The 18,042-nt window shown below is 45.9% G+C and overlaps 1 protein-coding gene across 8 annotated transcripts in view; it reads right to left on the bottom strand.

Annotated features, from left to right (window-relative positions):
• Positions 1 to 8,179: 8,179 nt before the first annotated feature.
• TMEM241 (transmembrane protein 241) overlaps positions 8,180 to 18,042 on the bottom strand; it is a 111,262-nt gene continuing 101,399 nt past the window's right edge. For 4 of the 8 annotated variants that reach the window (XM_074340233.1, XM_074340235.1, XM_074340236.1 and 1 more), the window contains one exon: positions 13,186 to 15,257. In XM_074340233.1, the coding sequence (XP_074196334.1) occupies positions 14,985 to 15,257 (273 nt within the window). In that variant the 3' untranslated portion in view covers positions 13,186 to 14,984. Of the gene's footprint in view, positions 8,495 to 13,185; positions 15,258 to 18,042 lie in introns of those variants that run through there. The other 4 variants (XM_074340237.1, XM_019741290.2, XR_012498781.1 and 1 more) reach the window with 4 other exon arrangements.

Genomic DNA, 18,042 nt, shown 5'->3' with positions numbered 1-18,042 from the left:
CTCATATCCCTGGTGAGGCGGGCACTCCAGAGTGCAGTATGTGGTGCTAATATTTCAGAGTTCTTCAACCTTCCATTAACAGCTCAGTCCCAGTGTGTTCACATGAATGATCTGGGATATACCTAGAACTTCATGGTTCCCCAGTTGGCACATACTGCTAAGGTAACCCCAGCGCCAGGCAGACTCTTCTGGCCGAATGTGCCATCCTCCCTGGACTGTAAGTTGCTGCCTGGTGACTACAGGATCCAGGACCCACATCATCAGCTGTGGGCCATTACCTATCTCCCCATTTCTGGGATTGGTAGCCAAAGAGACAGGACTGTCCCTCGCTAACGCTATAGGAACCATACAATATAAACCTTGTAGGATGCGAGGAGCTCAAGACATGGGGTCTTTCAAAAGGTCTTTCTGCTCTGCTTCTCTTACCTTGTCTTCTCTGTACCTGTCACCTACTGACACAATATTTCTACAAATCACCCCAAATCATAGTGGCATAAACTAATAGACATTTATTATTTCTCATTTATCTCAGGGTTGAGCTGTGCAGTTCTTCTGACCTAAACCAAACTCAGCTGATTTCAACCAGGCTCACTTATGTGCTTGCAATCAGCTGAGGGCAGGCTGGTCTAGGAAGGTCTTCCAGGAAGGATTTCACTCTGCTTCACATGCTCTTGCATCCTCCAGCAGGCTAATCCAGACTTGTTCTCATGGTGAGAAAGGGCAAAGAAAACATGTACAAGACAGAGTTAAACGGGCAAGGAAAAATTTATTCAAGACTATTGCAATAGGGGTCAAGACTTGTTCTGGGGGCTAAGGCTATTGTAATGGGAGAGAGAGATTAAAATCAACTCTGAATACAACAGAGGCATCTGGGGATTTATAGCCAATGAGCAGGATGAGGGAGTCAGTGGGTGGAAAAATACCAAGAGGAACTTGGTTAGATATGGGGGTGGGGGGTTGAAGGGGAGTCTTGCTAAACTGGCTCGACAAGAATCTTGCTGAGCTCAGCTCAGCAGGCCAAGGACAGAGCCTAGTCAAGAAGAGGGCTCAGAGGAGAAGTCCAAGAGAACAAGTGGAAGCGTACAAATCTTCTTAAGGCCTTAGCTCAAAATTGTCAGTGTCACTTCCACGGCCTTTACTAGCCAAAACAAGTAACAAGTCTGGCCCAGACCGTGGGGAAATGGCTCTATCATATTGCAAATGGCATGGGCACCAGGAAAGTGGAACATTGGGCATCTTTGCAACTGACTCCCTACTCTCTTCATGGGAAGACACTCTTCTACTCACCAAGACCCTTGGGCAGAATGTAAAGCCCACTCCTCACCTCTATGCTCCCTGTATCCTGACTTAGCTGGTAACCTGGCTGACCATGGAAGGCTTACGTGCACTGGAAGGGACAGACTGGAAGGTGCCAGAATTGGAACCCAGGCAACCTAAGGACTCATGTACCGATGAGGTTCTCAGGACTGAACGAAGGCAAAGAATAAGACGAGAACCCACTGACTATAATGTGTGTAAGTCAGAGACTTAGTCTTAGGAGAAAGCAAAAGCCTGGTTGTCAGAAGTAAGTGGAGCGTCACACCAGAACTAGAACAAGGATTTACTAGAAAATGTAGTCATAATACTAAAATAGCCACCGTTACTTGGGTATCCAACACGTTCTAGGCATTGTGCTAAATGCTATACATGTAATTGTTTTGTCTTTACAACAGTCCTGGTATTATAACCTCCATTTTTAATCAATAAGGAAATTAAGACTCAGAGTCTAAAAACCACAGAACTGATAAGTACAGAGGATTTAAAATTAATTCAGGTCAACCGTCACTGAGCACCTTGTATGTGCAGGCTCTGTGTGAGGCACGAGGAAACAAAGATAATCTGACACGGACCCTGCCTTTAAGGAGCTTACAATGTAGCAGGGAGGACAGACAAGTAGCGATGCTCTGGGACACTGTGTATAAAGAGAATGGGGGAGGGGGACTCGGTCAGATTTGTCTTGCCCCAAAGTATTAGTACATGCCTTTCCCACTGCACCACACTGGCTCCTTGTTGGCTGTTTCTGTTAGGGTTGCCTTTGGCTGTTAGTAACAGAGACTAGAAATAATAAAGGAGAACTTTATTATCTTCTCTCATTTAAGAAGGTTGCAGGTGGGCAGCCTGTTGCTGGCATGGTGGCTACATCGTCTCATCAAAGACATAGGTTCCTTCTAGCTGCTGCTCCACTATCCTTAGGACACAGCTTCCAACTTCAAGGATATCTCAAGGCCCAAGATGGATGCTTGAACTCCAGCTACCATAGCCTCAATCCAAGAAAGAAACAGGAGGTCATCAAGTTAAAATGAGTTTGCGACGGTGGGCTGTAATCCAGTGTGACTGGTGTGCTTACAAAAAGGGGGAATTTGGACACAGAGATGTGCATAGAGGGAGACCATGTGAGGAGACACAGGGAAGAGTTCTGATCGGATCCTTCCCTCTCAGCCCTCAGAAGGAACCAACCCCCGACACCTTGATCTCAGACTTCGAGCCTCCAGAACAGTGAGAAAATAAATTTCTGTTGTTTAAGCCACTCAGTCTGTGGTACTTTGTTACTGCAGCCCTAGCAGAGAAAACATTTGGGAAGAAGAGGAAACGTATATTGGGTAAGCAATTGGCTACCTCTGTACCAGGGTCCTGGAGATGAGCCTCAGGGCTCCACTGGGGGAAGATGGGCCCATGGTGAGCCTGCAGGGGCGACACATGGGCTGCAGCTGGGATGGGTGTGGGGTGGGCTGCAGAGGTGGGAAGCACGCCCAACACAGGCAGATGGCTAGCCTAGACCCTCCATCCATAGGGTCTGGTCCCCACACCCAGACGTGAGGTTACAAATAGGCCTCCACTGTGAGACCAGGGCTGTCAGGGCTGTGGCTGGGAACTTTAAGATGGCTGTGGTCCCTGTCCTCATCGTCACGTGTGTGTGTGTGACTCTGACCTGTGGGAGTGCAAACTCTTCTAACGGCCACGTTTGCTTTTGCCTTCCTCCTGGGAGACGGTGTGTTACTTAGAATAGATAAGTAAACACACACACAAATATAATGCATGGGTTTGGCTCAGTTGTACCTTTAAGATCCTCAGTGAGAAGAGGACAGTTGCTGGGAGCTGAACACTTGAAGTGGTGAACACACCTCTCACCCATTCAACTTCACCACAAATGAGGGAGCCAGACCTTTTATTCCCCACAGTACAGCCGACACCAGGCTGTTATACATAACAGACTTTACTGAAGGCCTGAGGATCATATAGATGATTGGCTGAAAAATAAACCTTAAACCCGGCCACCAGGGCTCTGGAAGAGTGTTGACCACACCCCTTTCCACTGCCTCTCTCTGGAGCTTCCTCACCTACTTCCAGGTACCCAGGCTCCCTCCTTCCCACCCCCAGTTTTCCATGCCTCATGCTCAGGACTCCTACCCCCCCTCCCCACCCCCCCAGGCAGAGATTTGGCTGCTAGGGAAGGCAGCTTTTGCTAGAATTACATGAATGACTTAAAAACCCGACTCCGACACAAAAGGTCACATATTGCATGATCCTGTTCCTACCAAGTCTCCAGGCAGGCAAACGTGTAGGCAGAGAAAGTGGATGGCCGGGGTCAGCAGGAGCTGGGGAGAGAGGAATGATGGGGTTTATTTTGGGGTGGGGGGTGGGTGGGGAATGCAAATGTTCTAAAATTAGATAGTGGTAATTGTTGCGGAGCTCTGTGAATCATAAAATTGTATATTTTAATTGGGTGCATTTTAAGGCATGTGAATTATAGCTCAGTAAAGCTGTTATTTATTTATTTATTTATTTTAAATTTCAGTCTGTGGGTCTTCTTGTAGACTCGGCCTCCCTGAGAACAGGGAATATGTATTTGCTCTATGTCCACAGTCACATAGAAAGTCACAAGAGCCACTCCTGCCACAGCTGCTCCTGCCAGTACAAGGGGGTTCCAGCTTCTCTCAAGGATGCAGATTCTGTCTACAGCCTCACCTGTTGGAAGAGCCAGGCCTCAGTTCCGGCAACAGGGTGGCTGGCTTCGTTAGGACAGCAGGTTTGCTCTGCTGGAGCAAACAGAGGCTGGCGCCAGTGGGCATTCAGTATGTGTGTGAGTGCTCAGTGCAGGGACGAGGAGCTAAATGAAGGCGTGATTGATATCACTTGCCCAGGTGACCAGACAGCCTGAGACAGAAGCTGGGGTTCTATCTCTGACTCAAAGCCTTTTACACTAAACAGACCCCCTTAACTTGTACTTGTCAGGCAAATCTCTGGCCTGGGAATGGTGCCTGGACTAAGTCCCCCGATTTCCAAGGGCTCTGCTGCTCTTGCTGAGGTTCACTGAGAATGATGGTGTGAAGACAATGGGTGTAAAGCCTTCGCCAGCCCTGTGGGCTTTTTCACACAGAGAATGGGAAATAAATGACTCAAATGATCCTTTTGGCTAGGCAGTTGTTTACGTGGGATTCTACCCTCAGCTGCCAAGGGAGGGGAGCTGGGGGATGCTGGGGGCGGGGCAGGTCCTTCAGACCCCTAACAAGTGGACCCAGGATGGAACTGGATGAAGGCTTACACGCCACTGTTTGTTTTACTAAGGGCAAGCCACTGCAGGTCAGGCCACTGAAAAATCAACTCACAGCAGGAGCAAAGAATCCCTCATTTCACCACAGAGCACGGGAAGTCTGCCGTCTCTGAAATGTTTCCAGAACAGAGGAAGCCTTGTGCAAGCTCTGTAAAGGGTTTGCCCTTCCCAGGGGTTCACTGCCCATTTCAGAGGACACGGGAGCAGCCCTGCAGGCAGCCAACACCCAGCCAACACTGCCCTGGGACCTGCACGAGGGCCACCAGTGGGGGGTTGGTTCCTTGGGTTTGCTCTAAACCAGTGATGTGGGTGGGGGGTTGTGAGGTGGGCAGGCAACGTCCACAGACAACCTATCACATGTGGAGGGGCCAGGGCAGATGGGTTGTGAAGATGACTTTGGAATCGTGGCTTAGGTGTGGTAAGCTAGGGGAGGTCTCCCGTCCTGCCAGGGTTTAGGAGGCCTCATCTATAAGCAGGACCACTAGAGGTGTAAAGTGTAGATGACAGAACACGTGGGAGTCACCTGCACCCTGTCTGGAGCATCACGGGAACCCACAAACGTTATTTCCCATCCCAGCGTTCAAGTCACAGCCTGGGGTGGCCCAACCTACCTCCCGGCTTCTCACAGGCTTTGGCTTTGCCACTCCGACAGTCACTCCCTGACCACGGCCAGACTTCCCAACCTCTGACTCTGCTCATTTGAGTTCCCTGTCCACTTGCGTGGGGAGGGCAGACCACCATGGGAGCTGAGAGGCAGGGCTGTGTGGTCAGACAGCCTCCTTCAAATTCTCCTGCCCCTCGAACTAGCCTAGGACCTCAGGGAAGTTACCTGAGGTCCTTGGCTAGTTACCTGTGTCTGCCTGCCTTCGCAGCGAATGAGGCCAGTGATTCCTCCACCAGAGGCTTCTTGTGAGAATTAAATGAGATGCACAGGAATGAAACACTTCAAATAACACTGTACAGCCCTCAGTGCGGAGCCACACAGCTGAAAGGGACTTCTCCCTCCTGGCGTTTCCTCAGGCCCCTATCGTGTGTGTCACGCCCTTGAAGTTAACCATGAAGTCCATTGTCAAGTCTTCACCAGACAGAGAGCATCTCACAGGCAGGGCCAAGACTTCTATGGGGGCACATGGCCGGTTCGTTACCTGGCTGACCTGCCAATTCCAGAACCAGTGAGGAGAGGGGGTAGCACATTCCGCCTGTGGGGGTCCTTGACTTCACACTGTGTCCCCAGAGGGTTTTTAACCTGGAATCCATGCCCCTAGAAGTTTAATAGACAGACTTTAGAGAGAATAAATCCTCCCGGCTACATGCTACTCTGTGTGTGTGTGTGTGTGTGTGTGTGTGTGTGTGTGTGTGTGTGAGAGAGAGAGAGAGAGAGAGAGAGAGAGAGAGAGAGAGAGATACTGTACATTTTGGAAAATAAATTCCTTACCTTTCATCAGATGCTCAGAAGAGTCTGTGTTTCCCTTCTTGGCTTTATTTTCTTAAAAGCCCTTAACGCTCTCTGAAATTCTATTATTTACTTCTTTATTATCTGTCTCCACCACTAGAAAGCCAGTTTCATGAGGGCTTGTCTTGTTCATGGCAGAACCCAAAACAGAGCCTGCAGACAGCGGGTTCTCAATATCTTTGGAATGAATGAATAAGGTACTTTGACCCAAGGGTACAGATCGTGCCCTTTAGTTGGGGTCTGGGCAAGCCCTGAGCAGTCAGCTGGGGCCCTCCTGGAGCTGAGACTGGCTCCTGGAGCTGAGACTGGCTCCTGGAGCAAGGGTCTATTCAGGGAAGGGGCTTGGAATCATCAGCTTGGATCCACCTGAAAGAAACAGCATTCGAGGGCCTCTGCTTTATTACCTGTTGCTGTGTACAAATTCTCCCCAAACCTAGTGGCTTAAAACAATTTTACTGTGACTTTGTGGTCAGGAATTCAGGCAGGCACTACTTAGCTGGATGATTCTTCTGCCCCATGTGGCACTGACTGAGGTACACTTGATGGTATTCAGCTGCCCAATGGGGTGGTCTTCAGGGTCCAGGAGAGCTTCCCTCACAGGTCTGGTGGTGTGTTGGGATGGCTAAAAGGCTGTGCTCAGAGGGGACCATCTCCTGGAGCGCCTACACCTGGTGTCTCCAGCACAGTAGCCTCTGGGTTTGTCAGACTTCTACACAGCATCCTGGGGCTCACAGAGACTATTCCAGAAAACCAGGGCAGATGTAGCATGACTGCTTTTGACCTGGCCTCGGAAGTCATGTAGCATCGCTTCTGCTATATCCGACTGGCAACAAGCAAGACACAAAGCCAGCCCAGATTCAGGAGAAAGGGACAGGAACCACACAGGGGCGTGAATACCATTGGGGTGGAGGTGGGGCATCTTTGGGGACAAACCACCATGCCTCCCTCTGTGTTGGCTTGAGGGACAGAACCTCAAGCCAAGGATGCTGGGTGGAGCTAGGAGAAGCCCACAAACCTCGCATCTGTGACTGGCTTTCCATGGAACAAGGATCAAAGGACCATCGACCCCAAAAAGTCCCAACCGCTTGAACCTCCAGCTGATTTCATATTCTATTCCAATGCTTTGTCCAAGGCAGCTGCTCAAGAAAGATATCATGTTCCAAGCATCAACCACACATTGTATTCTTACATGCTTCTTGTTTCATCCAAATCTGTGATTGAACTTCTTTTTTGAGGCCTGTAGACCCAGCAAAGAGAAGAGTGTTCTCTCCGTCACTGTTGCCCAGGCTCCTTCAACTTTGAAGCTCCTCAGCTATCTGAACATGCCAATCCCTGAAAAACCAGGCCTGAGAATTCAACAGTGGCTGGTTGTTCCGGAAACATTTACAGTTCTACTGCAGGTGAGGGCAGTGCCATTCCCAAAGAGCTCCTCGTTGCTCCAACCCCATGCAGAGTGGATCACAGGCACAACTCGAGGGAGGAGGCTGCTGGGAGGGACGGGGACACTCTGGGAAGGCAGCTGGGACTCGGGCCACAGCCCCGGCCCTTCGGGGGAAGGGAGGGAACAAGGCCTCCAGGGAGAAAGTCACAAATGACCTCACAGATGTTAGGACTCCACATGGAAGCACTTCTTGGAGAACTGACAACACCCTGTAAAATGTTGGGGGGCTCCATTTCTCCTTCTCCACAGAACTCTCTAAAGTGAAGTTGAAAAGAACAGACGTAGTCTGAAAGAGCTGGGGTCGAGTCCTAGCCGGTCACCCTGGAAAGGTTCCTGAAACTCTAAATATCCTTGGTAAAACGGGGAGGAAGTTTGTCTGCCCCACCACGGGGAAGAGTAAATGACAAGACGCACCAGAAGTACCTTGCGCAGTGCGTGGCCTACAACACGTGCTCAATGACAAACGGTCTTAGCTATTATTGGGTTGGTAACTCCAGCAGCTACATCCAACCCACTTTCCTTCGCGACTTCTCTGGGTCCAGTGGACAAGACCTGCTCTAGATTAGCACTGACCGACAGAAACATCAGGTAAGCCAAATATAGAAATGAAAATTTCCTAGTAGCCTTATTAAAAAAAAAGGTAGAAATAAGCAGGAGACATTAAGTTTGATGATATGTTTTATTTAATCCCATATATCAAAAATATCAGTTCAACAAGTAATCAACATAAAACTATTATATGATACATAACACCTTTTGTCTTAACACCAAGCCTTTGAAATCAGTACGACTTACACTCACAGCACAGCTGGATTTGGAACCACCCCCTTTCAGTGCTCAATAGTCACACGTGGCTATGGTTACCCACTGGGCAGTGCAGGTCTGGAAGGAAGAGTTGGGTGGCCCTTCTTTGTTCAGAGCTCAGTGGCCTACATTTTGATTGAATTCTGGGCCTGTGTTGAAAAGGCAAGAACTTCCTCCCCACAATCTTTTCTGCAACACTCTCCTGCTGGGGTTGAATAGAAGAGAAAGAAAGGCAAATTACCAAGGAAATAAATTGTTTCTTTTTCCTTACATCCACAGCAGAATAGTAATAATATACAATCATATAAAACCTTGCCTGTCTTGACAGAAAGCATATTCTTTCTTTGTACAAATAAAAACCCCAAACACCCTGGCTTTGATTTGCGGCCTGCAAGGCCTAAGGTAATCAGGACTCAGACAGGATGTGACCAAACAGATCATTTTGGGTAAAAGTGAGTACTGGGGTTACCTGGAGATTCCCTCTCCAGTGGCCTTGGGGCCCAGAGGGCCACATAAAAAGAGAGATGGGGGACTGCAATGAACCTGTGCCAGCCCCTAGTTTTGCAGGCCTCTGGGCTCAACGTGCATTCAGAGCTGAGCAAATGAACTTGGCATAAAAGGGGGTTGAAGCTTGAAGCAAAAAGCCCGAGATGGAAGCGGAAGAGACAGAGTGGTATATTGAAGAAACGCCTTATCCTCTGCCTCTTGCTGGTATCAAAGTAAGAAATAGACTTAAAAAATAATGGACTCTGGATATGATTTTTAAAAGTCAAACAAACAAAAACAAAAAACCTTTGCTACAGATTCTTAAAAAAAAAGGTCTAAAACTTTTCAGCCAAAGTGGTTGCGGTCAGTCCCGCTGGAAAGAGGCAACTGGTCTTGTTAACTGCGCAGGGTTCTTTCCAGCCTTAGGAATCTCCATTTGCATAAATGACATTTGGAAAGACAGGCATAAGATGACATTTGGACAAATGCCACTTTCCTCAAATGGAAAAGAACTGGCCTCAGTTAACAGAGAAAGTTTTGTGGGGGCAAAAAAATAAGCAAAATTCTAAACCCAGATTTTCTATTGATTCTATCTATAGAAAGTTTGACATCCCAGATAAAGAACAAGAGCAAATGAAAACTGTGTGTCAAGGCCACTCTGAATATCTTGACCTTAAATGACACACAGAGACCAGGAAAAGACAAGGGAATGAATTTAAGATACTCAAGTTCCAAATATGCATATCCATTTCTATTTGTTTCCTTTGCTTTTTTCAATACGTTGGAGAAAAATATGCGGAAAGAATGGCCACTGACTGAGCTGACCCTATTCTTCACAGGGCTGAAAATGGACAAGGCTCACTTCCCAGGTGCTGGGGCGGGGGGTGGGGGGTTCTCAGAACATTGATGACGTGGGTGGTGGGCCTGCAGGGTGGGGCTTCCTCCCTGGAGAAGACTCACTGGACTTCATTACCTTCTACATCTCAAAACGACCCAAACTGACACCTGGCAGAGTAGAAAAGTATTAAAAGAACCTATTCTGAGCAGACATATTTGGAGTTAGACAGCATTTTCTTTTTTAAAAAAAAATTATTTATTTATTTATTGGGGTGACAATTGTTAGTAAAATTACATAGATTTCAGGTGTACAATTCTGTATTACATCATCTATAAATCCAATTGTGTGTTCACCACCCAGAGTCAGTTCTCCTGCCATCACCATATATTTGATCCCTCTTACCCTCATCTCCCACCCCCCTTTCCCTCTGGTCACCACTAAAATATTGTCTGTGTCTATGAGTTTTTGTTTCTCATTTGTTTGCCTTGTTCTTTTGTTGTTTTTGGCTTATATACCACATATCAGTGAAATCATATGGTTCTCTGCTTTTTCTGTCTGACTTATTTCGCTTAGCATTATACTCTCAAGAGCCATCCATGTTGTCACAAATGTTCCTGTGTCATCTTTTCTTACCACCGAATAGTATTCCATTGTGTATATATACCCCAACTTCTTTATCCATTCATCTATCGAAGGACATTTTAGTTGTTTCCATGTCTTGGCCACCGTAAACAAAGCTGCAATGAACACTGGAGCACACATGTCTTTATGGATAAATGTTTTCAGATTTTTTGGGTAGATACCCAGGAGAGGAATTGCTGGGTCATATGGTTATTCTATTCATATTTTTTTGAGGAACCTCCACACTGCCTTCCATAACGGCTGCACCAGTCTGCATTCCCACCAACAGTGTATGAGGGTTCCTTTTTCTCCACAGTCTCTCCAACATTTGTTACTATTTGTCTTGTTGATGATAGCCATTCTGACTGGGGTGAGGTGATATCTCATTGTGGTTTTGATTTGCATTTCTCTGATGATAGTGATGTTGAGCATTTTTTCATATGTCTATTTGCCATTTGTATGTTCTCTTTGGAGAAATGTCTCTCCAGGTCCTCTGCCCATTTTTCAATTGGGTTGTTTTTTCGTTGTTGAGTTACATGAGTTCCTTGCATATTTTGGATATTAGCTCCTTATCGGAGGCACTGTTTGCAAAAATCTTCTCCCATTCAGTTGCCTCTTTATTTTGTCGATGGTTTCTTTTGCTGTGCAGAAGCTTTTAAGTTTCATATGGTCCCATTCGTTTATTTTAGCTTTTACTTCCGTTGCCTTTGGAGTCAAATTCATAAAGTGCTCTTTGAACCCAAGGTCCATAAGTTTAGTACCTATGTTTTCTTCTATGCAGTTTATTGTGTCAGGTCTTATGCTTAAGTCTTTGATACATTTTGAATTAATTTTGGTACATGGTGACAGATAGCAGTCCAGTTTCATTCTTTTGCACGTGGCTATCCAATTCTCCCAGCACCATTTATGGAAGAGGCTGTCTTTTCTCCATTGTATGCTTTTTGCTTCTTTGTCAAAAATTATCTGTCCATATTTATGTGGTTTTATTTCTGGGTTCTCAATTCTATTCCATTGGTCTATGTGTCTGTTTTTCTGCCAATACCATGCTGTTTTGATTATTGCAGCCCTGTAGTACAAGCTAAAGTCAGGGAGTGTGATACCTCCAGTATTGTTCTTTTTTCTTAAGATTGCTTTGGCTATTCGGGGTCTTTTGTGTTTCAAAACAAATCTGATGATTTTTTGTTCTATTTCTTTAAAAAATGCCATTGGGATTTTGATGGGGATTGCATTGAATCTGTATATTGCTTTGGGTAATATGGCCATTTTAACTATGTTGATTCTTCCACTCCATGAGCACGGAATGCCTTTCCATTTCTTTGTGTCTTCTTCAATTTCTTTTAAAAATGTCTTATAGTTTTCAGCATAGAGGTTTTTCACATCCTTGGTTAAGTTTATTCCTAGGTATTTTATTCTTTTTGCTGCAATTGCAAAAGCAATTGTTTTTTGTATTTTTTTTTCTGAGATTTCATTGTTAGTATATAGGAATGCAATGGACTTTTGTACGTTGATTTTGTAGCCAGCAACTTTACTGTATTCGTTGATTGTTTCTAATAGCTTTTTGGTGGAGTCTTTAGGATTTTCTATATATAGCATCATGTCATCTGCAAAGAGTGACAATTTAACTTCTTCATTCCCAATTTGGATGCCTTTTATTTCTTTCTCTTGCCTTATTGCTCTGGCAAGGACTTCCAACACTATATTGAAAAGCAGAGGTGAGAGGGCACAACCCTGTTGTGTTCCTGAATGTAGAGAAAAGGGCTTCAGTTTTTCACCATTAATTATGAGATTAGCTGAGGGTTTGTCATATATGGTCTTTATTATGTTAAGGTATTTTCCTTCTATACCTATTTTATTAAGTGTTTTAATCATAAATGGATGTTGTATCTTGTCAAATGCTTTTTCTGCATCAATTGATATAATCATATTATTTTTGTCCTTTATTTTGTTTATGTTATGTATCACATTGATGGACTTGCAGATGTTGAACCATCCTTGTGCCCCGGGGATGAACCCCACTTGGTCGTGATGAATAATGTTTTTAATGCATTGTTGTATTCGATTTGCTAGAATTTTGTTTAGGATTTTTGCATCTGTATTCATCACAGATATTGGTCTGTAGTTTTCTTTTTTTGTGTTGTCCTTACCAGGTTTTGGTATCAGGGTAATGTTGGCCTCATAAAATGACTTAGGGAGTACTGTCTCTTCTTCAATTTTTTTGGAAGAGTTTGAGCAGGATTAGTATTAGAGGATTCTTTCTTTGTCATTGATTTTAGACAGCTTCAATACAATGTGCCTTGGAGAAGGCCTGTTGGGATTGAGGTAATTAGGTGTTCTATTTGCTTCTTGGATTCGAGGATCCAGTTCTGTCCACAAGTTTGAGAAGTTCTCATCGACAATTTGCTCTGTTCCCTTCTCTCTTTCTTCTCCTTCTGGTATTGCTCTTTCTGATGGAGTCAGAAAGTTCTTGTAGAGTTCTTTCATTTCTTTTAAGTCTCAAGTCTCTTTCTTCTTCCATCCGTGTAATTTTCAGGTTTCTATCTGCGATGTCACTGATTCTTTCCTCCATCTGGTCAACTCTACTACCTAAGCTGGTTATTTCATTCTTCATTTCTTCTGTTGAGTTCTTAATCTCCAGAAATTCTATTTGGTTCTTTTTTAAAATTTCAATCTCTTTTGTAAAATGATCATATTGTTCTTTGATTGTGTTTCTGAGTTCATTAAACTGCCTTTCTGTGTTTTCTTGCATCTCGTTGAGTTTTTTCAGAACTGCAATCTTGAATTCTCTGTCATTTAAATCACATATTTCCATATTTTTAAGTTCCTTTTCTGGAGACTTTTCATTTTCTTTCTGAGCTGTCTTGTTGCCTTGGTTGCCTTGGCAATAACTGATTTATTATTTCTCTTCCTAGACATCTACAGGAGTGGCTTCTGCAACAGGTTGATAGGAAGTCTTTCTTTTGTTTTCCAGTACTTGTTGGTAGAATGTTTTATTTTCTCTCCAACTGCAGCCTTTTTTTCTCTCTCACACGGTAGTGCTATGTTTTCTCTGCACTATTCCAGCTTCTCACACAATGCGGGGATTCCCTGGGAGACGGGCTTCTCCTCTGATAACAGTTTACCTGGGTCACAGGGTGTAGTGTCCATGTGGGTATGCAGAGAGCTTTGATATTCCAAAGCTCTTCCTGCACCAGATTCAGAGCCCGTATGTTTCAGCAGTTCTGTTTACTCCTGCAGGGATCCGCCCAGATAGGTGGGGCCAGGGGTGGGGTGAGTTGTGAGAGGTGGCCCCGAGCAATGGCGGCGACCACCACCACAGCCGGTCCTGCTTCCACAGCTCCCTCCCCTTTGCCAGAACTAGTTGGGCTGCGAATCTGTGTCTGCGGTCCACAGTTCTCAAAACAGCAAATTTTCTGTTGTTTTGATCTGACACTGCTACTGTTCCACTTCTAGCACAGCGCAGGTGGGGGTGGGGCGAGCTCTGGGAGAGTAGGGAGGGGGTGGCTAGTCTCAGTGCCGAAGGCTTCCGTTCTCTGCTCGGCAGTGAGGGCTTAAACCACTGTTTTCAGCCTTCTTCCCTCAGTCTTTGCTCCGAGGTCTCTGCCGTGAGCGTTGGGTTCAGCCATGTTATATGCTGCCCCCTCAGCCTTGTGGGCCATAAACGGAGCCCTAGGAGTCCGAGTTCTTCCCTCTCCCGCAGCTGCGGTAGTTCCAGGATGCAGCGACCTCAGAGCACTGAGGTAGCTCTGCGTCCTGCTCCTGGGCGGCTCCGTCTCCGCACTTCTCCCTTCCCTCCTCCCCCGCTCGCACAATTCGCCCACCTTTAGGTGAATTCAGTAGTGGGCCTCTTCATCCTGCCTGTCTGCTGTGCAGGGAGTCCTTTGTAGAGTTATAGTCGTTTGATTAGTTGTAAATTCCAGGGGAGATTTACAGAGGCTTACCGCACGCCGCCATTTTGATGACGTCTCTGACAGTATTTTCTTAAACCTTCATTGTGGGGTCAGAGTCAAATAACCACTTCATGAAAATTCATTTCTTTTGATTCCCATAGAAGCAAAGTTTAGACTTTGGATCCAATTTTTTAATCTGGCTTGAAAAATATACCTCAGTGTTCAGTGATTTAACCTCTGAGATACTGGGAATTAAATGGATTAAAAGCTTTAAGGAATATGAATATAACTTGGATGTATCCATATTGTATATGCTTGTTTCTCCGTTTTTACCTGCCCAGGGAGGACATCCATCAGTGCTTATAAACCCAATTCCCTCTGGTGATCATTTAGTACCAAGTTACCCTAATGATGGGCAAAAAAGAGTGTGCAGAATTCAATACAATACAACACACAATCACAAAGAAGGCCCTCAGCACTTACTCTGGAGTAACCGTGTCCTTGCTAGCTTCTTATTTGGCCCAGAACTCCCCCTCAGGCCCCATCTCTGCCCCTGTGCCCAGTGGAAGCCCTCTCAAGGAATTTTCTCTATGTTCGTCAGTGGGTAAGCGAGGGCTCTAGACAAATCAGTGTGAGAGAATGGAAAGGACGTCGCCAGGACTCTCCAAAGACGTAAACACAAAGCAAAACTAAAATGCAACCAAAAACCTTGGGCCCACTACCATGGAGTGAAAGCAGTGTTTAGTGAAGGATGTTTAATGAGGAAGCCTGCATGTCAGTCAAGGTGAGTGGAGCCATCCCGGCCATGCAGGGTTTCCCCTGAATGTTTCTTCACAAGTGGGAAACAGCACAGTCAGCAGGACTCAAGTGAGCCTCTCAAAGTGGAAGACATAACACAGTGCACCCGCTGCAGTGGCGCAGAGACCCCCAGAAACAGTTCTCCTTGATGCAGTTCTCTCTCCATCTTTGCTTTCTTTTCTCAGGGAAGAGCAAGGAGCTCTGCAGCCCAGGGCGGGGGTGGGTGGGGCTGTTCTCCAGCTGGCATCCAGGGAGCCTCCTTTTCCTGTGGTCGCCGTTAGGCTCCTTTCCTTTCTGAGAAAACCAGCAAGGCCTCTCCAAGTCCACCAAGCAGGAAGCTGCAAAAACGGCAAGATGTCAGCTTTCCATTCCCTCAAGCCAGGAGGCAGCCTGGCACCCACATACAAGAGTGAGGGATGCCCCCTCATTCCGCTGTTGGGACTCTCATCCCACTTCTAGGTCAGGCCCAGGAACCATCCAGTCGTCCATCCAGAGTAAACCTCAGCTATGCAGTGGGAGGGGAATGGGCTATGAAGCGGGATTTCGATACCTTCCCTCAGGGAAGAAGGTGATGTGTCCACTCATCCTGACCAGGGGGAGGTGACAGCACTCTGGTGCATGGGTTAATGCTCTCTGGTGGAAATACTGGAAGGCTCCCACACGCAGCCTGCCTGGTGCTTTTTGAGGGCTGATTGCTAGGAAGTCATGCAGGTGTCCATAATCGTAGAATTGTCATTAAGGTGACAATCTCTGAATGTTTTCATTTCATTTAGACTAGCAGAAAAGTTAAAGATGAAAATACAAATGGGGAAATTGTGGATTTCCCACCAGAGCAGAAACAAATATGGTCAGTGGTTTGAAAATGAAAAAGTAGTGGGAGAACTGAAGACTGTGAGAAAAAGAAGAGTTGAATATTTTAACATGCCTAAAATTTAATACATCCAAAGGTCTGGATATTTTCTATTTTAAATTTCTCAGTAGACAATCTGGTGTCTGTCTGAATCCCCTGTCAATCTTCCCAAAAAGCACTCCTGGGTCCTGGGCGGGGCCATCAGTAAAGGTTTATGATGGGGAGGGAGTCCCTCTGATTATGAAATGTCCTGGTTCAGATGTTCCAACAGCCCTTTCAAGTCTACCCTTTTCTTCCTTTCCTTTCCCGTCTATCCACCCAATATCCCAATCCTCAGATTTACCCATAAACAACACACATACATTCAGGGTATGGCTCCTTTATACAGAGGGTGCCAAAAAAATGTATACACATTTTAAGCAAGGAAAACTGTGTTAAAATTCTAATACTTAGTATGTACCGATAACAAAAGATGAATACAAGTCACGTTTGACTTCTGCAATGACAAGAGATGCTCAAAATGGTTACCAGCAGCGTCCAGACACTTCTGATTACGGCGAACTACTGCTTGAGCAATGTTGACCAAAGTGTCCACTTGTATCCATTTTTTGGCACCCCTGGTATTTCTAACATCTATCTGGGGTACTGAATATATGAAGCACACGTAGGCTGTGTATAGTATACTCCCAGGGGTGCAGGAATCACCTATGTGGGTGACCCTGATCACTTGTACCATTTACCACTTTTAGTATAGGGAAGAATCGGCCGAGTTTAAGAATATAAAAACAATAAACCGAGTTCAAATTATGGATCAGGCACTTAATAGCTGCATACTCCTGTGAATGTTACTCAGCTTAATTTCACCTGTACCACAGGAGATGATCATACCTACCAGTCTCTGTGAGGCTTGGAAGGATATACTGGAAGCAAACTACCCCTGTGCTTGGCCTACAATGGACAAGCAATAAAATATTATTTTCTAGTCAACTGCAATCCCTTCCTCACTGGCCCTCACAGCTGACTCGCCAACTTCTGCCTGAAGATTTCTAGTGAGGGGCACGTCCTGCTGTGCAAAGCAAGCCTGTCCCACCATTGAGCAGCTGTAGCCATGGGATTCCAGCAAGTATCCATGGGCATCTTATTTGTGGAAGCACATGGTTCCTCCCTCTAGGAGGAAGCCCTTTCTCATACCCACCCAACAGCTGCTTCTTACAACCTCACCTGTAGATCCAAGTTCTGCATTCTGGAGCAACAGAGAACAAACCTACTCCTTCATCACCCACCTGTCAACCCTAGAGAATGGGGAAATCCCCTGAACCACCATCATCTCCTTTTTAGGTGACTACAGGCCTCTGGGTGAGGGCAGGGAGAGGTGCTAGTCAAATAGCCAGGCGCTGGGGGAGTGGGCCGGGAAGAGGCCCCCCAACCCAGGCTAATAACGGGCATGGAAAGGAAAGGAGCCTGAGGGAGCTGTATGCCTAGTGTCTTCAGCTCCAAGTTGGAATTACTTTCCTCTTTCCTATAGAAATGTTGTCATGACAATAAGTTGATAAACCCTCTTTAACACACATTTAACTCATAATAATGTACCTGAAGCTGGTGTCTACATTATGAACCAAACAAATTTCTGAGGACACTCTTAGATCTACAATCATCGTTCATAGGACTGTTTCTGTGTGAAACTGGGGTCCAAAGTCCAAAAGGCCATATTTTGAAACATGGTGCATTTGTGGTTGTCCCGGGTCTAGTTCAGGACCGTGCAAAGAGGGTTCTATTGCCTCTTCTCTTTGAATGAAGTGACAGTGAAAGGGAAGCCATTCTTTTCGGACACAGGCTCACCTCTAAAGACCAGGCTTTTCCTTTCCAGCAGATCTGCTGTTCCCTTCAACATTCCTTAAAGAACGCCTACACCTGGCAAGTGGAGAGTCACTGTGACCTGATGTAAGGGCTGCACAGAGCTTTGGGTTTGGGAGGTTTTATTTCTGCAAGTGTAACTGGGGCTCAGTGTCTCCTAGTTTTCACTAAGTCCCCTTAAGAAGAGCAGGCCATCAGCTTGCTCTCTGCCACTTGTGCTCCCCCAGCCTTAGAACAATGCTGAAGTGTAAGAACCTTGCATTTCATCCCTTTGGCCTCGCTATTTTCTGAAACACCAAAGCAGCTTATTGAATGCTAAAATATAAACAAACTTTGGTTTAGTTGACTGTTCAGAGAGCCAGGGAGGGGAGCTTTGATGTTGCTTTCTGAACAGCAGGAGAAGCTGACAGGGGTGCAGG

Source organism: Rhinolophus sinicus, linkage group LG09 (assembly GCF_036562045.2).
Source record: "Rhinolophus sinicus isolate RSC01 linkage group LG09, ASM3656204v1, whole genome shotgun sequence".
NCBI classification, from domain to species: Eukaryota; Metazoa; Chordata; class Mammalia; order Chiroptera; family Rhinolophidae; genus Rhinolophus; species Rhinolophus sinicus.
Note: the sequence above shows the minus strand (reverse complement) of the source record. Positions and strands in the feature narration are given on the sequence as shown.